The 20244-nt window shown below is 33.8% G+C and overlaps 1 protein-coding gene across 2 annotated transcripts in view; it reads right to left on the bottom strand.

The window, feature by feature from the left end:
* The window catches only part of LOC108509129 (sodium channel protein type 2 subunit alpha-like), a 50097-nt gene that overhangs the window by 19428 nt on the left and 10425 nt on the right, over positions 1-20244 (bottom strand). Inside the window, exons 7-17 of one of the 2 annotated variants that reach the window (XM_017838400.1) lie at positions 20168-20231; positions 18956-19097; positions 18056-18262; positions 16989-17270; positions 16105-16485; positions 14496-14628; positions 13464-13702; positions 11911-12084; positions 10393-10749; positions 8057-8506; positions 469-586 (exon numbers count right to left, since the gene is read on the bottom strand). In XM_017838400.1, the coding sequence (XP_017693889.1) occupies positions 469-586; positions 8057-8506; positions 10393-10749; positions 11911-12084; positions 13464-13702; positions 14496-14628; positions 16105-16485; positions 16989-17270; positions 18056-18262; positions 18956-19097; positions 20168-20231 (2547 nt within the window). The remainder of the gene's footprint in view (positions 1-468; positions 587-8056; positions 8507-10392; positions 10750-11910; positions 12085-13463; positions 13703-14495; positions 14629-16104; positions 16486-16988; positions 17271-18055; positions 18263-18955; positions 19098-20167; positions 20232-20244) is intronic. The other variant, XM_017838408.1, reaches the window with a different exon arrangement.

Below are 20244 nucleotides of genomic sequence, written 5' to 3'. Positions count from 1 at the left end.
CTCTCACTCCATTAATAGTATAATGTCAAGATAATAACTGTTGTTTGAGTCAAACTTTCCAAAATCTGAATCAACCACTGGATTGCTTTCTAGCACTAAAAAGCGACTGTGAGTAATCACATGACTATGGTTTAAATTTCTCAGTGAAGTGAACCTTGTGGAGGGCTTGGTCTTGCAGATTTCACTACTGACAGTGTAATTCAAATCAACAGAATTACTGATGGCTGAGAATCAGTTTACAGAATTGTGCCTATTGATTATTTTAAAATATCATAAATGATCACATACACACATATTTATCTTTGCATCACACAAATGGCTCCACGGACTTCAGCACATCTACAAAAGACAAAATTAATCATATCCTAAGACTTGACAAACTAGGATCCAGGGCTGCTGTAGCCAATATCTTCCTTGAACTGCAAACAAGCAAAATGTGATTTCTAACCCCAAATTTTATTTCCATACCTTCTGTAAAGCAGTCCTGTAGTTCTGATGCTTTTTCTGGTTCAGTTTCAGCTATTTCATCTCCAAAGACAGCTAAATTAACTGTACTTCCTTCAGATGAGCTGGAAAAATTTAACTTCTGAAAATAAAATTCGATAACATTTTTACTTTACTAATATTTACATTTTTAGAACTGTAATTAACTTTAGGCATGCAACGCTGTGTACCAGTAATAATAAGAACAATATTTGTCACCAGAAATACACACAAACACCCACGTGTAGCAGTCAATGCTGTTGAAATGTGCATAAATCATCCACTTTCTACCCAGATATTGCAAGACATATCATGTAATTTTTCATGAAATTTCAGAATTTCTAGTCTAAATATAGTACAGTGTGATCATTCATCAAAGTTAACTGTTACCAAGATGATTTGCTGATACATATTCTATTTATTTTGTTTTCTACTATTACTTTCTTATACATTTCAACTGGCATTAATTTGCATTCTTTTTTGCCAATGCACATATGTAGTACATTGTGCATTCTGAAACTACCCATTACTCTGGTACACATACCTGTACAGTCAACACCCAGGAATTATTTTTTTGTTTTAATAATTAAAATTACAAAAGTCACATTAGTAGAAAAAAAAACCAAACCCAAAACCAAACTAAAACAAACAAAAAAACCCCAAAACAACTCAAACAAACAAAAACAATTAAAAAACCTGCCCCAAACAATAAAAGAATAAACCCTAATTTATTTTTTTATTTTGTAATCTGCCCGTGTATTGCAAAGTCTGTAGTCTGGAGATTTTAAAGGAAGATGTGGTGTCCTGTACACTTAATCTCAAGTATGAGTACCAAACTAAGTCAAAGTAGTTTTGGCCACAGCATTCTCTGACATTTTATAATGTTATTATCAAGAAGTATAAAACATCAGTAATGAAGTCACACAAGTAAATGTCCGTAGGGAATGATGTAAGCACACTTTATAAAACAACCTTGGTTTTGTCAAATCAACACCATTTTCATTAATTTAGCTAGACTTGCATGATTAAGAGATACTTAAGATACAAAAGCAGACAAGTTACTATCCAATCAAGTTGTATTTACAGCTCAATTGTGAAACACGAAAGGACAAAATTATTTTCAGTATTAAACAATTTTTTCATGTTTTTGAAAGACAGAGACAATACAATAAGTAACTCAATATTCTGCATTTACTTTTATTAAAAAAGGCTTTGTTATATTGCCTACTTTGCTGCTACTTTTTTAAAAACTGATTATCTGGAATAGAAGGCCCATATTGCTCATGTCTACTGTAAACATGTCTTGTCATTTTTAGTACCATTAATTTTACAATAGCAATATTCACAGCAAACAACTATTCCTATCTAATTCTTCTGAACAGGAGGATAGCACTATATGCCCTTTATAATTTTATTAATATGCTGCTTTCATCATTCCATGACATAGCATATATATTGCAAAATGTTGCAGCGGTGGTGGGTAAACTGAAATTCTTAATTGAATTATAAATCAAATTATTAATTTTAAAAAATATATTTTTTAAGAGTACAGAAGTTTTGTGTCATATTGCTAATAAAAATTAAAACCAACATGAAGTACCCTGGGTCATTTTAACTGTAAGCTTAGTGAACTGTCTGAGCAGATGACATGAATTCAACTGAAAGAATATGAGATGAACAACCATAAATACAAAAGGAACTGAAAAGAATCAATGTGTTTGGAACAAAAAGATACATATCTCCTCTAACTCACAGTAGAAGAATCAGAGACTAGAGATTTTTTTAAATTTAGTTTTAATTAAGAATAGTAATTTTCTTGACTCTAGAATCAAATTAGAAATTCCATGAACTATTTTGACATAAACCAGCTAGTCTGGTTAGTGACTTTGTCACTAGTGTGACAGTCTTTCAGTAATGTGAAAGTCTGTTTTCTATGGACAGTATAGGATATAATCCTACTGCTTGAAGAGTCACAGATTTAACTAAACATTGGTTCTCTTTTTTATGTAGGGTACCCATATTTTTCACTAAGATGCAGTTATCAAACAACAAAAACAGAAACAGAAAGAGATCATAAAAATAATATGCATAGAAGAGCTTCCTGTTCTAATTAAAAATTTGAAAGCTAGTTTCTTTGCTATTTACAAAGTTTGCAGAAATCTAACTGATTATAGGAATCACTCCAGGAGGGGGACTTTTAGGAAAGACAGAAATGTTCATCCTTTACCTTCTGGGGAATTAGCTGCTGCTCAGTTTACCAGACTGAGGTAAGAAGGCCATATTGTATGTACACTAAGTACTGGATTGAATGGATTAACTGACATACTCGAAGTTGATTAGTGATCTTAATGTTTGCAAAGAATCACTAAATCGTTTTTGTTACAGAAAATTCCCTCAATACAATATCCTTTTTCTTTTTCACTGTTGGCAGTGAAAAGCTATTCAGATTTTGAATACTTCAATTTTTTCAATATAAATATCTCCTGTACTGTTTTAAGGTCATAATTTGATGCTTATGATCTGGTTGTATTTCTGAAGCATTCAAGGTATAATGGCACAAATATTTGCAAGAAAAATGTTACTACTACTACTACTACAAATTGTTCCACTGAAGCTCCAAAGCAAACAAAAAACATATCAGCAATACAGTTGTTAAGAGGAGGAATAAGAGGGAAAGATTGTCTTGCGTAATTTTAAAAAAACCAAAAAAACCCAACTCACTGGATGACTGCACTGCATACTCTCATATTTCCATTAACTAAGGATCTCTCTCTCTTTTGCTTTTTAATTTAAGATCACCAAGTCTCTTTTTGCTGAAGAAGAGGTAAAGCACTACAGTAAAACGTGAAAGACAATTGCTGATAACAGAGCTTTGGAGAACATGGCTAGGAACCTCTTAGAAAAGAGGATCCAAAAATATTGTTATGTAGAAACACAAGAGAAAGCACCAGTGTTGGATCTTTTGATATTCCATCCACTGGCTATCTGCCTAGTCAATCAGATCTATTTTTAACAGGAAATACTTCAGTTAAAAAAACCTCTCATTTTTCCATTTAGTGTCAACTATTAATTAAACAACAAAAAGTACACAAAGCACATTTTTTGTAATCATCATGTTGACTTATCACTGAGTAGGGTACTCTTCAGCATAATCACAGTTAGTAAAGTCACTTTTATTGGGATCTTTTCCTGAAAGAATAAAAGTAACCATGTCTACAGTTAAAGCGTACCTTTTAAAGAAACCAGAAGATTCTCCATAGAAAATACTTTTTTTTCAACAAACTAAACTCAAAACCTACTGCTCCTACTCTGTAACTTAGGAAAAAACTGGTGTGTGTATCTATTAAAAAAAGCATCATGTTATTATGCAATGAAGGGTAAGTAAGACAAAGTGATATTCAGATGATTACAAGCTCCTGCTTTACTGGTTTGTGTGCTGCTCTGCACTTGTCCAAATTCATACTAGCAGAAGCTTGAAGCAGGACCAGTGTCACATAAACAATATCCATCAAATGAGACTGATTCCCCCATACTTGGGACCACTAGGATGGGATACTACCACATTCTTCTCTCCCCTATGTAAGTGCCTTTTCTAAAAAGGTTTGGAAAAATCCTTACAAAGACATTTTTACATTTCTTCTTTCTGACCAGCTTACAGGCCCCTCTTGAACAAAAAAAGTGAGGCCTAAATCTTTCCAATATATAAAACAGTGCCAAAGAATACACAAAAAATAATGCAGGATTCCACAACAAAGCCACGTAAACAAAATTTGTATTTGGAAAAGGAATACCTCAATATGACAAAGAGAGAAAGTGCCCAACTATTCAGAAGAGATCATCAGGAATAAGAAATACATAACTTGGTACAATTAAGGTTTGTTTTATAGTTCTGGAGTTCCTGAATTTAGAGATTTGGTAGGCTATTAGTTCGTATTTCATCTATTTAACAACTGTCTTACTTTTACTCATATTCCGGATTTTCCTATTTTTATATTTCTTCTTTGTTTGAACTTCCTTATTCATATAGTTATAAAAACCCCAGATAGATTTAGACAGCTACACAGAAACCTACACAGAATTTCTGATTGAAATTACGTTTTAGGTCTATCTTTATAAAAATTAAGCAACTGGATTAAGTTCACAGAGAAACAATTACTGACAATGAAGAACAAAACTTATATAAATGATGCCCTAACTTCCAATCTTACAGACATATACAAACTTTGTGAGTAGTTTGTATCATTACATCCATATCCAAAGAACTATGCATATGTATAAAAAAAGGTTTGATTATCCCTAGAAGTGTATCTTTCATCCTATATTTTAGCTTCTCTTATATGAGAAAACTGGAATGTAAATTATAAAAACACTGTGAACAAACACAAAACAATTTATATCAAAGATATAAACATTTTAGCATACAGGTAACTGTATATATGTAATATTACAGAGGCACTGGTCAAATGAACATGCTCAGAAAATGTTCATAATTACACGACAGTTAAAAACATGGTACAAGAGATGACAGAAAACATCATGAGGACTATTCATTTTCATAAAATCATAGGTTGTTAACCTCTCTTAACCTTGAAGTCTTAACACTTAATAATTCAGATCACAATAATAAAAACCTACAAAGCATGCAGGTTATGCCACAGAAGTAGTACAGAAAATACCAAAGATGTAACAAGGAGAGAAGAACATGTTGGTGTTGCCCTCAGTCATGCTGTGATGTGGGTCATGGGGCTCAGCTTACAGAGCAGCTGTGTATGTTTCCACTACATTGCAACATATGGGGAAAAGTATATTGTAGCTGAGTAGCATGCAGGCCAATCAATTTCAAAAATGACCATATATGTATGATTTGTTCAGGTAACCTGTGTAAACATGCTGACACGTTGCTCTGCCTGGTTAAAAAGCACCAGATCTGCATTCGCCACTGATCCAGCTTTATTTCACTCCTGTGAGAAGTAAGAATGGTACGCAATGACATTAAAACACGGTACCCTTTAGGTTGTTTGAGTTCTGGAAACAGAAGTGTGGATTCCAACTGAGTAAAAAATGTGTTTTCTAGATATGACACACATTTGCAAAACATCACATTTATAGCTGTGGATTGAAGCTTTAAGCATACACAAAGATATAATGGAAGAGGTAAGATTAGCAGAACATCTAAAGTTCATAGAGGTATACTGGACTTGGGCCTGAACATAAAAAACACCCCACAGAAAAACCCACCAAACCACCACCAAAAATCCTTTCATCCTCAAATTCCCCTCCTCCTCCAAAAAAAGCCCCAAACAAAAAAGACAGACAGATACACCCACGCTGTGTATACTACAGGTTTAAGCATCCTTTAAATAGTAGTAACTAGACCTTTAAAACGACAGAAATTTATTTCTCCTTGCATTTCGTTTTCAAGGTTATTCCTGGTCTTCACTAGGTGCTAAATATGTATCTACTGTAACTTTCAGAAAGAAGCTGCGGGCAAAACAAAACAAAAAGTAAATCATACCATGTCAAACATGAAAACTTCTGCATAAGCAATTTTTCCCACAAACATTATGTTTAACTGCATGACTTTAAAAAAAAGTTTCAAACAGTTTAAGGTACATTATGGATTGCAGCAGACATAGAGCAATCAAAACCAAAATCCCATGCCTAACAATAAACCTGTAATTTCCTCAGGTATCTCAGACCTATCTTTTATTAGTCTTCTGTTATAAATCTAATCTCACTTCTCACCAATAACTTCTCAAAGGCTTATCAAATAATGTAGCTATCTAATAACTCCAACATAAACTGCTCCCATTCAAAGGGAAATTCTGAAAGGAAGAGCTGAAATAATCTACAAAACAAAAGACAATTTCCTTGCTGACTATGAACTAGTTTACATGAAATAGTTTTTCGCTGTTAGTTTATGTATTTCCTATGGTTGTCTTTCGACTATACCAATCCTAAGCCACTTCTCCAAATTTGAGTGTGTTAAAATTAATAGTAGATAATAGTATCATATAAACAGCTAATACTTACGTTTCATCTTCAGAAATATATCACAGGTGAGGAGACATAGATTTTGTCACCCAATACTTAAATATAAAATAGTGAAGAACGAGGTGTCTTCAATTGAAGAATATTTTCCAGGTAAGAGTTAGATTTAACAGAGTTATCAGAGCAAGAGTAGATTACCTGGATTCATCAAATATTCCTTTCAGAAAACCAAATTTTATTAAAACACTAAGAAGTCCACTATCCTTTGGTCAGATTTTTAAGGAAGTTATGAATATTATTTGCTTTGCTTTAAAGAGGCCTCTTAGTAATCTACAGTCTTCTCAACCGAGTGGTCAATATAATACATGAAGCAGTGAAATCTCCAAAAAGTAGATGGAACAAATTAAGCATCAGAAAACGAGCTGGTGAAATAGCAAAAATAAGTGTAATACTAATGAACACTGCACTCTACAATAAAAGAAACACCTAAAGAGTACCTTATTACACCTTTCTAAATGTAATTTCACTACACTTTTCTAGAACAAACTTATTTTCTACAATTTGGAAATGATATGGTCAAATTAATTACCCATTCAAAACAAAACAACTAAAAACCTAAAAAGCTGAAAACTAAACAAAACCCCTCCAAACCAATCAACTGAACTCCCAAAAAACAACAAACAAACAAACACACACCCCCATCCCCCACCAAAATCCAAAACAATCCAGGCTGGAGTACAGCTGTCTACACAATCAGTGGTACTAATGTTCTGGTGTCTTCACATGCCAGGGGTATTGATGCTAGACACAGTCTGCTCTTGAGCCACAGATTGCTATCTGAATTTTCATTGTCTCTCAGGATCCTGCTGAAATCCATAATTTTGCTTTTCCCCCTCGGTCTGCAGTTGCTGACCAAGTTTAAAGTCAGGCACTTGCCTTTGAAGTGACTGGTTCAAAACTCCCACAAACAAGCAAGAAATCAGTATTTTTTCATTCAGTAATTCTACTTTTTCTCAGCAGTTTTTAATTGATGTATTCATCTTATAATACTAACATTGTTCCCTTGGTTCTTCCCCATCATTTTAATCTCAGAACTCGAAAATTGTTGTTACTGCTCTCATTAGCCTGAGTTAGCACCTCTGTTAAGTTTATTCAGTAAAAGTAATGTTGATTTTCCTAAAAGGGTATTCATATTCTTTATTATTATCTTCTCTAATATTTTTAAATAGCAATTTACTTTCATCCTTCCTTCACAGAAATATTACAGTTAAATAAAAAAACCCAGTCTTTTAACTGTTTATGCTGTACATATATACTAGTTTGTCTATTTAACCAACAATTTGTATGAGACTGTTTCTTCAAAAATCTTTTTATAAATGGGTTCATGTATGGTCATAGAGTTCTGCCTGGATTTCCTGCCCCCTTGAGCTCCACTTGCCCAATTCAATTTATTCACTCTCAGCACAGTCCAACAATCTCAAATTACAACTGTTTTCCATTCCTCAGTAGGAAGATTCATACAAAGAAACAATACAACTGGTATAATTAGCTCATACAAAAAAATAAAATATTTAAATTTTACCTCCTTGCTTTCTTCCAAATCTGAGTCACTGCTAAACTCTTCTGTGTTTAGATGTTCAAAATCAGACTCTCCAGCAGCTATTGGTACTGTAACAGTAAGGCTTGGGTTCCTTATGAATGATGGATAATCATTGCCACCTATAACAGTGGCCATTCCATTCTCATTTTTGTGATAATTTGTATCTATTCTTTTTCCAGTGATGGTACAGTTGGACATGTGGTGTCTCTCATCATTCAACTGATCTGTTGCTGTTCTTTGATTTACAACAGCTTGTTTTCCCAAACAAGATTTTTGGACACATTCACCTGCTTTTTTCTTCAGATAATCTATTCCCTTCTGAATTCTTGCAACAGCAATCTGCAAGTTGTTCATTTCATTATCATCCTCTGTAGCAGCAAGATTGTCTGAACTAAATGAACTCAGCAGCAAGGCCAGAAAAAGGTTCAATACCTAATTTAAAAAAAAAAAAGACAACAGAGATGAATTTCTTCAGTTGTCATTCACATGCTTCTCACGAATGCACTACGAACATAGGTTTCATGCTTTCCTTCAAAGTATAAGATTCTGGAAATTACACAGAAAATAAAATGCAAATGTAATTTAAGCACAGCACCTGCCCTATACCTCTACACAGGGGGTTTTGTGGTTTTACACTGCTGAAACTTGTAAATTCTTTTTCTGCTCAGGCTTGTACAAGGTCAGAAATGAAGGATTCTTTGGTTCTGCCTGAACAGATTCAACATATTTACTGCTCTGGCAAAGCGAAGCACTCTGCAACAGAAAACACAATTGATCTGTGCAGAAAACACATTTCCTACATGCTGGCCCAAACTCAAATATTTTGCTGAGTGCGACTTAAAAAACGAGGAATGCACTCTGTCTTCTAACCCCAAGTCATCCTCTTCCCACAGCTAGACAAAACATAGAACGTGTATCGGTTATGTGAGCCCAGGGTCTCCCAGGAACTCGAACGCCAAAGCAGCAGAGTACCAGCTCTTGAAATCTTCAAATCAGTTTGTCTACCAGCTTGGAAGACAACGGGTAAAACTACGTGTTGGGAACACAGAAAGATAAATGGATAAAACAGCCTTGAACATACAGCAGGCATGTCTGCTCATGTAAGAAATTCTACTAGTGCTATGGAGTAAAATCCAAATACGGTAAATACTGTGGGACAATTCACAGAGGTGGATACTTCATTGCACAAAGTTCTAACTTCTGGTTTAGAAAACTACTTAAGGAGGAAGTTTTCTTTCGTCAAAAAGCTTCACAGTTCAGTCCATTATAAGACAATAGATTTGTAGAAAATACTGAAGCAAACGGCTATGCAACTAGAAGCAATGCACACCTGGTTTAAAGATAATTAACTTATTCCTGTTAGAAATTTTATTTATAGAGAATGCTTCCAGGATGGTCAATTTAAAATCCTTCTGCTACTGACAGTTGCATAAAGAAGAGATGTAGAATAACACAGGAAGACTCAGAAGGCAATAAGAAAAGCAGAGGAAAAGGCAGAGCAATTAAAGCCTTAAATACTGGTGAGTTAATAAATATAAAACTTATTTTAAAAGAGAACTGTATACACATTTAGGTACAATCTGGTGCAGATATGATGCTTTCCTCTGGAGAAAAAAAAAGCAGATATAATGCAACTACTTTAAAAGTATCTGTAAAGAGCACAGAAGAGGAAGCAAAAAGGTGAAGAAGTGAAAGAAAGGCTGAAGTAATCGAATCTGTTTTTTTTTTCTGCATAACAAGTGCCTTCTAATTCAAGTTTCTTTATACTACTTGTGTAAAGTACTGGCTATGCAACGAGGAGGTCTCAATATGGCATACATTTCAGAGTCTTATGAATGTTAAAGCAGTCTTTTAGACAGGAGAGAGCAGAAAATGGTAAAAAAAGTACCACTAATAACCTGGCTATGTGTGATTGGAAGTGATGCTTCAATCAGGTAGGGAAGCATGCTGTGCTATGTCCTCTTCTGCAAACAGCAAACTCCCATCCTAGAAGCCTAACACTTGGGGTGCCTTTATTCTCTCCCTCTCTAAGTAACCAGTAGTCCACAAAAACCTGAACACATGGTGCTGCACTCTCTCATCCATATCTGAATTCCACTCCAGACCCCGAGGGGGGCCATCCTCCAAGCTGAGGATTCTACAGAGGATCAGAAATCTAACAATAAGAAAACTCTATTTCAGAATCCATACTCATAACAAATTCAAAATCATGAAAAACATATTTAAAATCCCCATTTAATAATTTTTAGAAAAATAAGTTACTGGTTCTGCTACCATTCTTTTTCTAAATGAATTCTAAAATTATTTTGGCTACATACCACCAGGTTTCCAATCACCATGACCATCATGAAGACTGTAATGCACATGGCTTGGCCAGCAACCTCCATGCAGTCCCACATTGTTTCTATCCATTCTCCACACAGCACTCGGAATACAATCAGGAAAGAGTGGAAAAAATCATGCATGTGCCAGCGTGGAAGTTCACAATTATCAGAGATCTTGCAGACCCAATCTTTGTAGTGTTTCCCAAAGAGCTGCATCCCAACCACAGCGAAAATGAACACAATGATTGTCAGCACCAGGGTCAGATTGCCCAGAGCCCCCACTGAGTTGCCCATAATCTTAATCAGCATATTTAGAGTTGGCCAAGATTTTGCCAACTTGAAAACTCGCAACTGAAAAACAAAAATACAGAAGCATTATTTGCAGTAGTTACAAAAATTCTATAGAAACAGCAATATATTATAAACTAGTGATTCTCAGCAATAGCAAAAAGTAGAAACTTCAACATGATTCCAACAACTATAACTTACACAGAGCCAGGAGTTTCATAAAATACGCATTTTCAAACCTAATAAATTTTAGACTTTGCCTTTTTATGGTTTTCTTTTTTTTGTTTGTTTTTGGTTTTTTTTGGTAGCATATCTGTATTCTTTTACTCAAGAAAAAAATAGAACAGGGATTTTATTTGTTCAGACAGTGCATTCTAAACATGGCATACATCTCAACCATTATGTGCAGAAATGAATTAAAAAAATAATAAAGTTCATCAGAATTCTACTGACAGAAAAAAAAGGATTCTGAAATCCTCAGAGAATGAGGTCTTCCAAAAGAATATTGCCTCCAATAAATTAAAAAAAGATCAGACACACCCACTGTCCGGAAATAAAAGCAAAGCACAATATGCAAGTCAAACATTTCAACTTATGAAGCGGAAAAAGTGTAATTCATATTCTTTCTTACCCATAACCCACTCAAAATAAAAGTGCATTAAATATTTTTTGTTTTCAGATAAAAGAAAAACAGAAATGCAAAATGGAAACAGAACACAAGGAAAGTATGTCTCACACATCATTTCTCATTTTTAAAACAAAAATATTTTTCTAATACAATAAAGCTTTTTTTTTTTCTAAGGGGAAAAGAAAAATCAATCTTTTTGAACTTTTTCAAAACCATGAATTTTATAATTTCTACATTTGAAAAGAACACCTCTAGCCTCTTTGCTATTTCCACATATGGAAGTTAACAAGACTAGAAGTGTTTTATTTATATCTCTCAATACACACTTAAAAAATTATACATTTCTCTGAGCTTTACCCATTCATGTTAAAACAATTATAATAAAATTACACCTTAAAACAGTATTTAGTTGCTTCTGAACCATAAAATGGCTCACAGTATTTAATGATAGCAGAAATAATTTTGTAAAACATGCTTGCAGAGATATCCTGTGACACTTAGTAAAAAATACACATAATACTAAAAAGGGTCTTATTTTTATGAGTACAGTTGAAATACAAATATAATTTATTCATTAATGCAGATATATTATTTACCAATCTGAATGATCGGAGAACAGATAATCCATCCACATTTGACAGAAAAAGCTCCACCAAACTAAGAGTAACTATAAAACTATCAAAAATATTCCAGCCAACTTGGAAATAATAAAAAGGATGCATGGCAATTATCTTGAGAACCATTTCTGCTGCAAAAATTCCAGTAAAAACCTGAAGAAAGAATGTTTATTGTTACTTTATAGATAAACATTAATAAGTTGAACCAGCAGATAAAGAACAACTTAAGTAAGAAGTAGCATCCCTCTTACAGCAGGATGTCAGTAAGGAAAATCATAACAAGCTGAAGCCCACAGAGAAGGTAAGTGGCAACATCAAAATGAGCTGTAGCATAAACCCATAATTTCAGTTAAACCTGGGACACATTTAGTGACTACCAAAGAACAAACTGTTCCTAACAGGCCTCCGGTTTGTTCCTCATACCTGCTGTCCATCTAATTAAAGGAACTTTTCTCGTCAAGATAATTAACAGTTGCTCTTGACAAATGGAAGCTGCTTTAACAAAGGAGTGTGGAAAAACGTGAATTGGTCACAAATTGGAGTGATGTGCTATTAATGAAGTCTACATAGGAATTCAGAGATAAGCACATCATCTCCTTTTTTCTGCCAAAAAAAACATCGGTTGTGTGAAAGGTCATGTTTGAAGTAAAACTCCTTTCTGATTCTGAATGTCTCTGATGTCTTCTGAAGCAGCAGGCAAAACACACCTCTGAAATAAATGCATTGTATTTACTGTAGACGTATGATCACCAGTATCTACAAAACTGCATAAATTACTATCTTTTACTAGAAAGATGAGCAAACATTAAAAAAAATCAGAAGCATTCTTTAAAAGGTCCAAAAAGCAAAAAAGCAACCACTGAAACTACATCAGTATTATAGTGACATTTTAGCTGACTGGGAGCACGCACAAATTCTTAGCACTAAGGAACAGTTATACTCACACAGCTCAAGTTACTGCATTACATGGGAAAGGAAAAAATGGGAGTCTTCTGGATGAAACATGCAGCCACGATCACAAAACCTCACCAAACCCGACCTACAGACTCTGTCTACTAGGGAACAAAACCCAATTGTATCAAGATACTCTTACAAGTCATATATTCTTTGCCTTGCAATTGTTATGGACCAGTCAAATAAACATTCTTCATGAAAATACAAAATCAATACACAAAAATAGCAGTGAAAAATTATAATCAAAAATAGCATTCAACTTTTCTTGTGTTATCAATGGTACCTATAGTTAAAAAAATCTAATTTGGCTCCTACTTTATTTTTGTGATACTAAACACAAACAAGCCATATTTCTTTCAGTTTTGTATCATTCAAACTCTGGTTGTTGAAAAGTGTATTTGAAGAAATTTTAATACAGAAATCAAACTTACATACAACATATCTCAAATGGTATTTTTAGTATAATTAAACCTTTAACATTTATTTTATGAGACAATAATAAAATTAATAAAAGCAATTCTATTTTAAAGAGAAACCAAGTTCCAATTGTATCAAATTATATAGATTGAAGGACTTACCTGATTTCCTATTTTAAGTACATTCTCAAAATCTTCAGTCATTGGATAATGTTCCATGGCCATAAATAGTGTGTTTAAAACTATGCAAACAGTGATAGCCAGATCAACAAGTGGATCCATTACAATAAATGCCACTACACTCTTTACTTTTAACCAGAGCTCACAACAATCCCAAATTAAGAAAGTGTTAGCAAACTTGCACCAGCAAGGTGGACATTTTTGTCTGGATCCTTCAAGTTCTGGGGAAAAAAAGAAACTTATAGTGAGCAAGTTTTGGAGAAAGTGAAGATAATTTTTAGCTTTTTCAAGTTTTAATCTTTACACTTGAAACCACCAAGGATGTTCATAGGAACCTCCTCAGATTTCCAGGAATTTAACCTATTGTTTTCTGGTTGAAAAGGTTTTAGAAGACTAAAAGAAAAACCTTAAGAGTTTTGAGCTAATAATTGAAATACTTGTTTATTTTTAATATTATATAATCTTGTTTCAAAAAAAACCCAAAACATCATAAAAATCCCTATACTTACGTTTAGGGATTATTTTTTTTTCAGTTACACTTTCAACTTCACAGTCCTCTCAAACATCTAATTATTTACTTTCAGGAAAATAATAAACCTAATTTCATCCTAAATAGGTTTTTGAAAATTATTCACGCTTTTTTCAAGATTTTCACTAGTAGTCATTCCAGATAATCCTACTAAAAATTTCCTTCTCCTTATTAACTAAGGCCTGGCCTTTAATTTTCTGTAATATTTTTACAGTACAGATAGAGGAAAAGTTATCAGAAGGTTTCTTCCAATAGCTGCTAAACATTAATAAACAGTATAAAACATATACACATTATCTATTTTAATTACAGTGCATTTTTTGCTTTAGCCTGCTTATCAGATTCTTCACCTTCCTTTTTCATTATGTACATGCATTTTTTCCTACTTTTCAGTTTATTTTTTGTCTTCTGTATTTGCACTGTGATATAATACCTTCAAGCAAGTCTATGTCAAGAAAGTTCACGTATCTGCAGTTATAACACACCTTCCATTGTATTTGTGATAATGTCAGCTATACTCATGGCCCTTTGCCTTACACTGGGATCCTCCAGCAACTCCACTGGTATTTGATACGAACTTGTACGCCTGGTTTTTATTCCTCTTTCTGTAGCAGTGCTCTATTAAAAACAAAAAAAAAAAAAAAAGAAGAGGCTGTAAAGTAAATTCAACTTAGAAATACCATGGGTTTTTTAAACTACTATTTTCATGCTGTACTTCTAAATGCTGTTAATACTTACAAAGCACTAAAAAACCCAGGATATTTAGTTTCAATATTACCACTGCATTATAGTTAAAAACTATTAATTCCACACTGGATACAAACAAATTTTGGAGGGGGTCACAGCCAAGGAAACAAAGCAAGACTGCTGCAGCACTGGAGTCGAAAAACTCCCATTTGCCAGTTACACATTTTCTCTACCAATATTTCACTTTTAAACTAGTTCATTCACAAGATACTTATAGCAAGCTACTAATGGTAGGAAGCTTTCTGCAGCAACAATTATTCCATAAATTAATTTTAATAGATGAGAATTGATCTCTGTACCCATTCAAAACTTATTTAAATTATATTTTCTACACTGAATAGCTATCAGCTCTGATTTATTCTATGAATTTCAACTGAAGAAACAAAGTAAGTCTGACATAATTGAGCCCAAAAATGAACACTTGTTTTACAATATTTTATTAAAAAAAATGAAAGTTGTGTTGTAGTTTTATTATTGAGGAAGTTTTTAATGCATGAGAATGGGTAGGGTTTTTTTCCAGTAAATTAAATAAATGCATGAAAATGAAGTTATAATAAACAACAAGAAGATTAGAACTGTAAAGCATCTGGCTGATAACTATAAGAAACCTGGCTGATGTAGTTCCAGGTCGTGTGATCCATATAGGAATTTCTATTTCAATAAAATAAGGTTTCTACAAAAAAGCATGTGGATGTCTGCGGTCCGCTCCTAAAGCAAACTGAGGGAAAAGGAAAAACTGAGCACAGGGATAAATGGATGAATTTTCATGTTGTGTTGTTGGTTTCTTTTTTTTTTTTTTCAATGATACCCTGATCCTAGGCAGTGAGAAACTCAGATAATCTCTCAGACCCAGGACAAAAAACCACTTTCAGAGCTTTTAAAATGTCAACCATGTTACAGTTGCACAATATCAAATATATGGACAAGAGAGAAAAGCAGAACCAGCAGATTACTGACAGAGAATTAGGAGATACTTTTAACGGGAGGCCAAAACCATAAAGAAAGAAAAAAATTGAAACAATAATTTATGGAAAATTTCAGAAAGCTGAGCACCCTATTCTGAGTTCTAAAACAGATTTAGCAATGGGAGATTACTAATTTGATTCACTATGCATGCATATCCTTGCTTTGCAGGTATATAAAAAACATACTATTTTGTTCTCTTTCATTTTCACGCTTCAGCCACTCACTTTTGATTGAATCACCGCAAAACCATTTCATTACAGCAAGATCTGCAAAAGCATTCACAACTTCTCATCAATTTTCAAAGCAGTTAGTCACATTAAAACATTGTCTGGTGCAATAAAGAAAGGCCATGAAACCTGGAGTAATTTAAAACTGTCTTACATTGCCATCAGTTGACGGTTTGTCTATTATCACCTCTGGCAGAAGTTGTCCAGTAGGCGACAATAGAACTGGTGGTCCATCCACTAAGGTAACCACTCCATTGCAGTCCACAGCACTCTGCATCTTCCCATTCACTGGAAGTGCTATCAGCCCTCTTGATGATTTACTGGCCTGACTGATGTTACTGCTGCGCCGTTCACCGTGTCTGCACGGCAAAAAGAGAGAACCTCTTCTGTTCGAATTATCCTCAAATGTGCTGTCCTCATCATCAGCAAACTCCTTTTCAGATCCTCTCTCCCTTCCGTATTCTCTAAAACCGAAAAGGCTTGTTTTGCTACTACGCCTGGGAGAAAACAGGGAGCCACGAACACTCAGCAAAGACTGCAAAGGAAACATAAAAAACTGACCATCCAAAGATTTCAAATATACAAAATGCATGTCTATGTATTAAAAAATAATAATTTATATTTCCCAGGAATCTGTCAGTGTTATCTTTAATACAGTGCCTCAGGCAGTTCTCAGAGATACATTAGAGATGAAAGTCATCTGAATGGGTACATTTACAGTGTACCTAAAACAATTACTGGAGAGAAAAAATGTAAAAGGATGAAAATGTAGTTTCATCTGCTTTAAAGAAAAAAATAGAAATTCTAATGATACACATAGATCATGCATTAAGTTAAAAGATATCAATACCCTTAGTCTTCTACATTCATACATTATACTTTAATTTTTCTTTTACGAATTAAGAAGATATTTCTATTTTAGATAAACTAGGAAAATGCAAGGCTTCTGTGCATGTTATGACCCACTAGGTCCTAAAGATCTGGATATCATGGTTATATCACAAATTTCAAAAATGACAACTACACTATTCACAGTACCTGGTGAGGTGATGTAAATGGCTTCCCATATGTAAGTCTGTTGCCATCAAAAGAAAAACGGAAACCTTTACTTTTGATACTTCCATCTGATTCAGATTTTGGAAGTTTTATGCCACCCTCTTCTCCAGACAGCTCTCTCTGCTTTCTTTTCTTCCTTCTATTTCTCCTTTCTTTGGCACTTTTTGAGCTAAGCTTGGATGCTTCTGAAGAAGTATCTGAGGGTCCAGCAATCCCACTTTCACCGCTGTATTCAGTCATCTCTGTTACAGCTGCTGCAATTGCCTGCCACAGCAATTATTTAATGAGATGCTTTACAAATCACACCATTTTTAAAGAAAAATACAGCCCTTGTTCCTAAGATTAATAGCCCTCGTTCCTAAGATTTATATCAAATGAAATTCTGTAACATGAATGGAGTTCTACTTTGCATCCATATCTTGGAGACAGACCACATTGTCTACAGCCACAAAGTTCATTTGAAAATATTTGAAAATCAATAGAAACATTAGTTAGAGTGAATGCAATGGCAAAAAAAAAAAAAAGCTAAACAGAGTCATACTTCAGTCTGTACTAATTTAGCAAACTAATTCTAACTTTTATTATAAGTAACCACTTCCTTAATCTGCTCTTAGGAAAAAAACTTTGAGGTACTGCTTCCAGTCTTTGATTCACTGCTAGTAACAAAAGTAGCAAAATTTAGTCAGAAATTTATGGACAAAAATATTTTACACTCTAATAAAGGCTTGACAAGTATCGAAAATATTCTAAGTTGAGAATTTGGAAAATCATCATGACAAGTTACTAGATAATATCCCTAGATAAGAAATATTTATTTTAAAACTGTTATTCTGATTTGGAGAGTACTTTTTATTCTCAGTTCAGAAATTCGTTAATGCTTTAGACATTATAGCTTTAAAAAGCAATAAAGAGCCATAGAAAAAACAGTCTAAAGTACTTGTGAGGTATGTTGAAGAATGGGGTTTTTTTAATATGTGAATTTAATTACTGCTTTTAACAAATAGCACACAAAGAAATACACTAAAGACCAAACTATTGTTCGAAAATACCTGAGCTTCTTCTTGCTGCTTCCTCAGCTGTTCAAGCATCAGCTGGAAGTCTGCCTCCCTCTGCTCTGCTTCAAAGATAGTTGCTTGATTTTGTTCTTCATAGGCCATGGCAACCACAGCCAAAATCAAGTTAATCAAATAGAAGGAACCCAGAAAAATCACCACAACAAAAAACATCATGTACGTTGTGCCAGCAGCTCGTAGCGTCTATAGGAGGAGAGGAGAAATGATCCATCTGGTGAAGACATGCATCAATTCTGCAGTTCATAAGCATTAATATATTTGAAAAGTGAAAACTAATACTGAGTTGTTTTTCTTCTGTAGAAAGATCATACAAGCTTTCTGAATTACAAAGTAATCAAAACAAAGGGACCATTCATGTATGGGGAAAACATGTTTTAGGACCATGCTTTTCTGAGACAAACCTCTTTCAATACCTAATAATCTTGAAAAGGATATGGGATCAGAGTTATTAATGTAAACCACATAGCATATAATGAAAAGCTATGGTAAGAAAATTAATTTATATCAAGACATGCATTCTTAGTTATTAGAAACAGGATTAAAAGAACAGAATTAAGATTCAGATTTTGCTGTAACATTTTTACGAGTTAAACTCAACATTGACATTTTTGAAAATATCTTATCATGCAGCACAAAATCTAATATACACTGTAAAAATTAAATCAAGGATCAAAAAAACCCTCATGGGCCTCTTCGGAAATCATGAGACTCTCTAACAAGTGTCCATGTCTGCTCAATTCTGCAACTGAATTTGCTTCCTTTAATAATTTTCAATTGTTAACAACAACAGTGGTGTGCAATATCAGCAAGAATGGCCTTTCCATGATTGATTTGGGGCCAATAAGACACTAATCACAATTTTTACTATACACTCACCAACTGATAAAGATTTTCCCAGCCGTCCTGTGTCATCAGTCGAAACAGTGACAAGAAAGCCCAACTGAACGTATCAAAGCTAGTATATCCATAGTTGGGGTTTTTACCAGCTTTCACACAGATATACTCTTCTGGACATTTACTAGGAGGCAAAAAAAAAGAAGAAAAAGAGGTAAAGCAATCCATATACAAATATATAACATTTTTTTTTTTAATTGCTGTGCCTTGAGCTTCTAAGGAAGTTTCATCTGTGAAGGGTGCTGCTATTTCTGGCTTACAACATTTCAAAAATTAGTGAGGAAATTAAAAGAGTGTTCTTTAAAGAAAAATCCAGGAAGAACAAAAAAGTAAATAAAAATATTTCTTCTTACACCCTTTCATTATAGACAAAATAAAACTTATTCCCAACAGTTTGGTATTAGTTCTGCAGATACCTTTTCAATTAAAACAAGATATTACTTAACACAGAGATCTGAAGAAGCAGATACTACCATGCAAAAAAAAGAAAGCATATGTATTTTATGCTGAACTTTGTCAGCAAGGTTGCCATACTAGATTTCTGGGTTTCTTCACATTTGTGAATTAGTAAGTCTAATTAACGAATTCTACCAATTCCTCAGGAGCAAATAACCCACATAGGGTTATTTGTACATATCAGTTTTGAGAGTAGGTGATCCAATCTTGATATCAACTATAGGCACACTGTTTCAATTATGATTCATTCTTGAAGGACAGAAAATGTTCTTGCCTCCAAAACCTCTACAGAAAAACATTATAAAGATTTCTTTTCACATATGTGTGTGTATATTTGATGTATACTTACAGACACATAAAATTATCTCATAGTTACATACATAAACTAAATGTTTATCAAAATAGTTTAAGTATATATGTTTTAAAGCCATAACCAACTGAAACCAAGGGATGGACTGATATACCATTAGCAAATAGAATTATGTGATTTTGTTACAGAGAACTGTCACAAAGAGAAAGCAAGACAATGTCATGCATGCAGTTCCCAGACAGAAGAAACCTGAAGGTGTCATCCCCAAATCTGGTCATAAGGCTCAGTGCCCCATGCCTATTTCAGAGTTGAGAAGTTCCATGAAACCTATGAATACGAAGTATGTTCTTAAGCAACTGATAACACAATATCTAAGTTTAGATTGATATTTTTTACATGTTTAGTACGTAATTTTCAGTGTACCTTACCCTGCATCTGTGTTATTGCCACAAAGCAAAAAATCCTTTGCTCCTTCTAAGCGATAGAAATGACCTAAAGAAAAAAT

This window comes from Lepidothrix coronata, unplaced genomic scaffold (genome assembly GCF_001604755.1).
Source record: "Lepidothrix coronata isolate B3197 unplaced genomic scaffold, Lepidothrix_coronata-1.0 Scaffold7, whole genome shotgun sequence".
NCBI lineage: Eukaryota > Metazoa > Chordata > Aves > Passeriformes > Pipridae > Lepidothrix > Lepidothrix coronata.
This window is presented reverse-complemented; position numbering and strand designations above follow the sequence as displayed.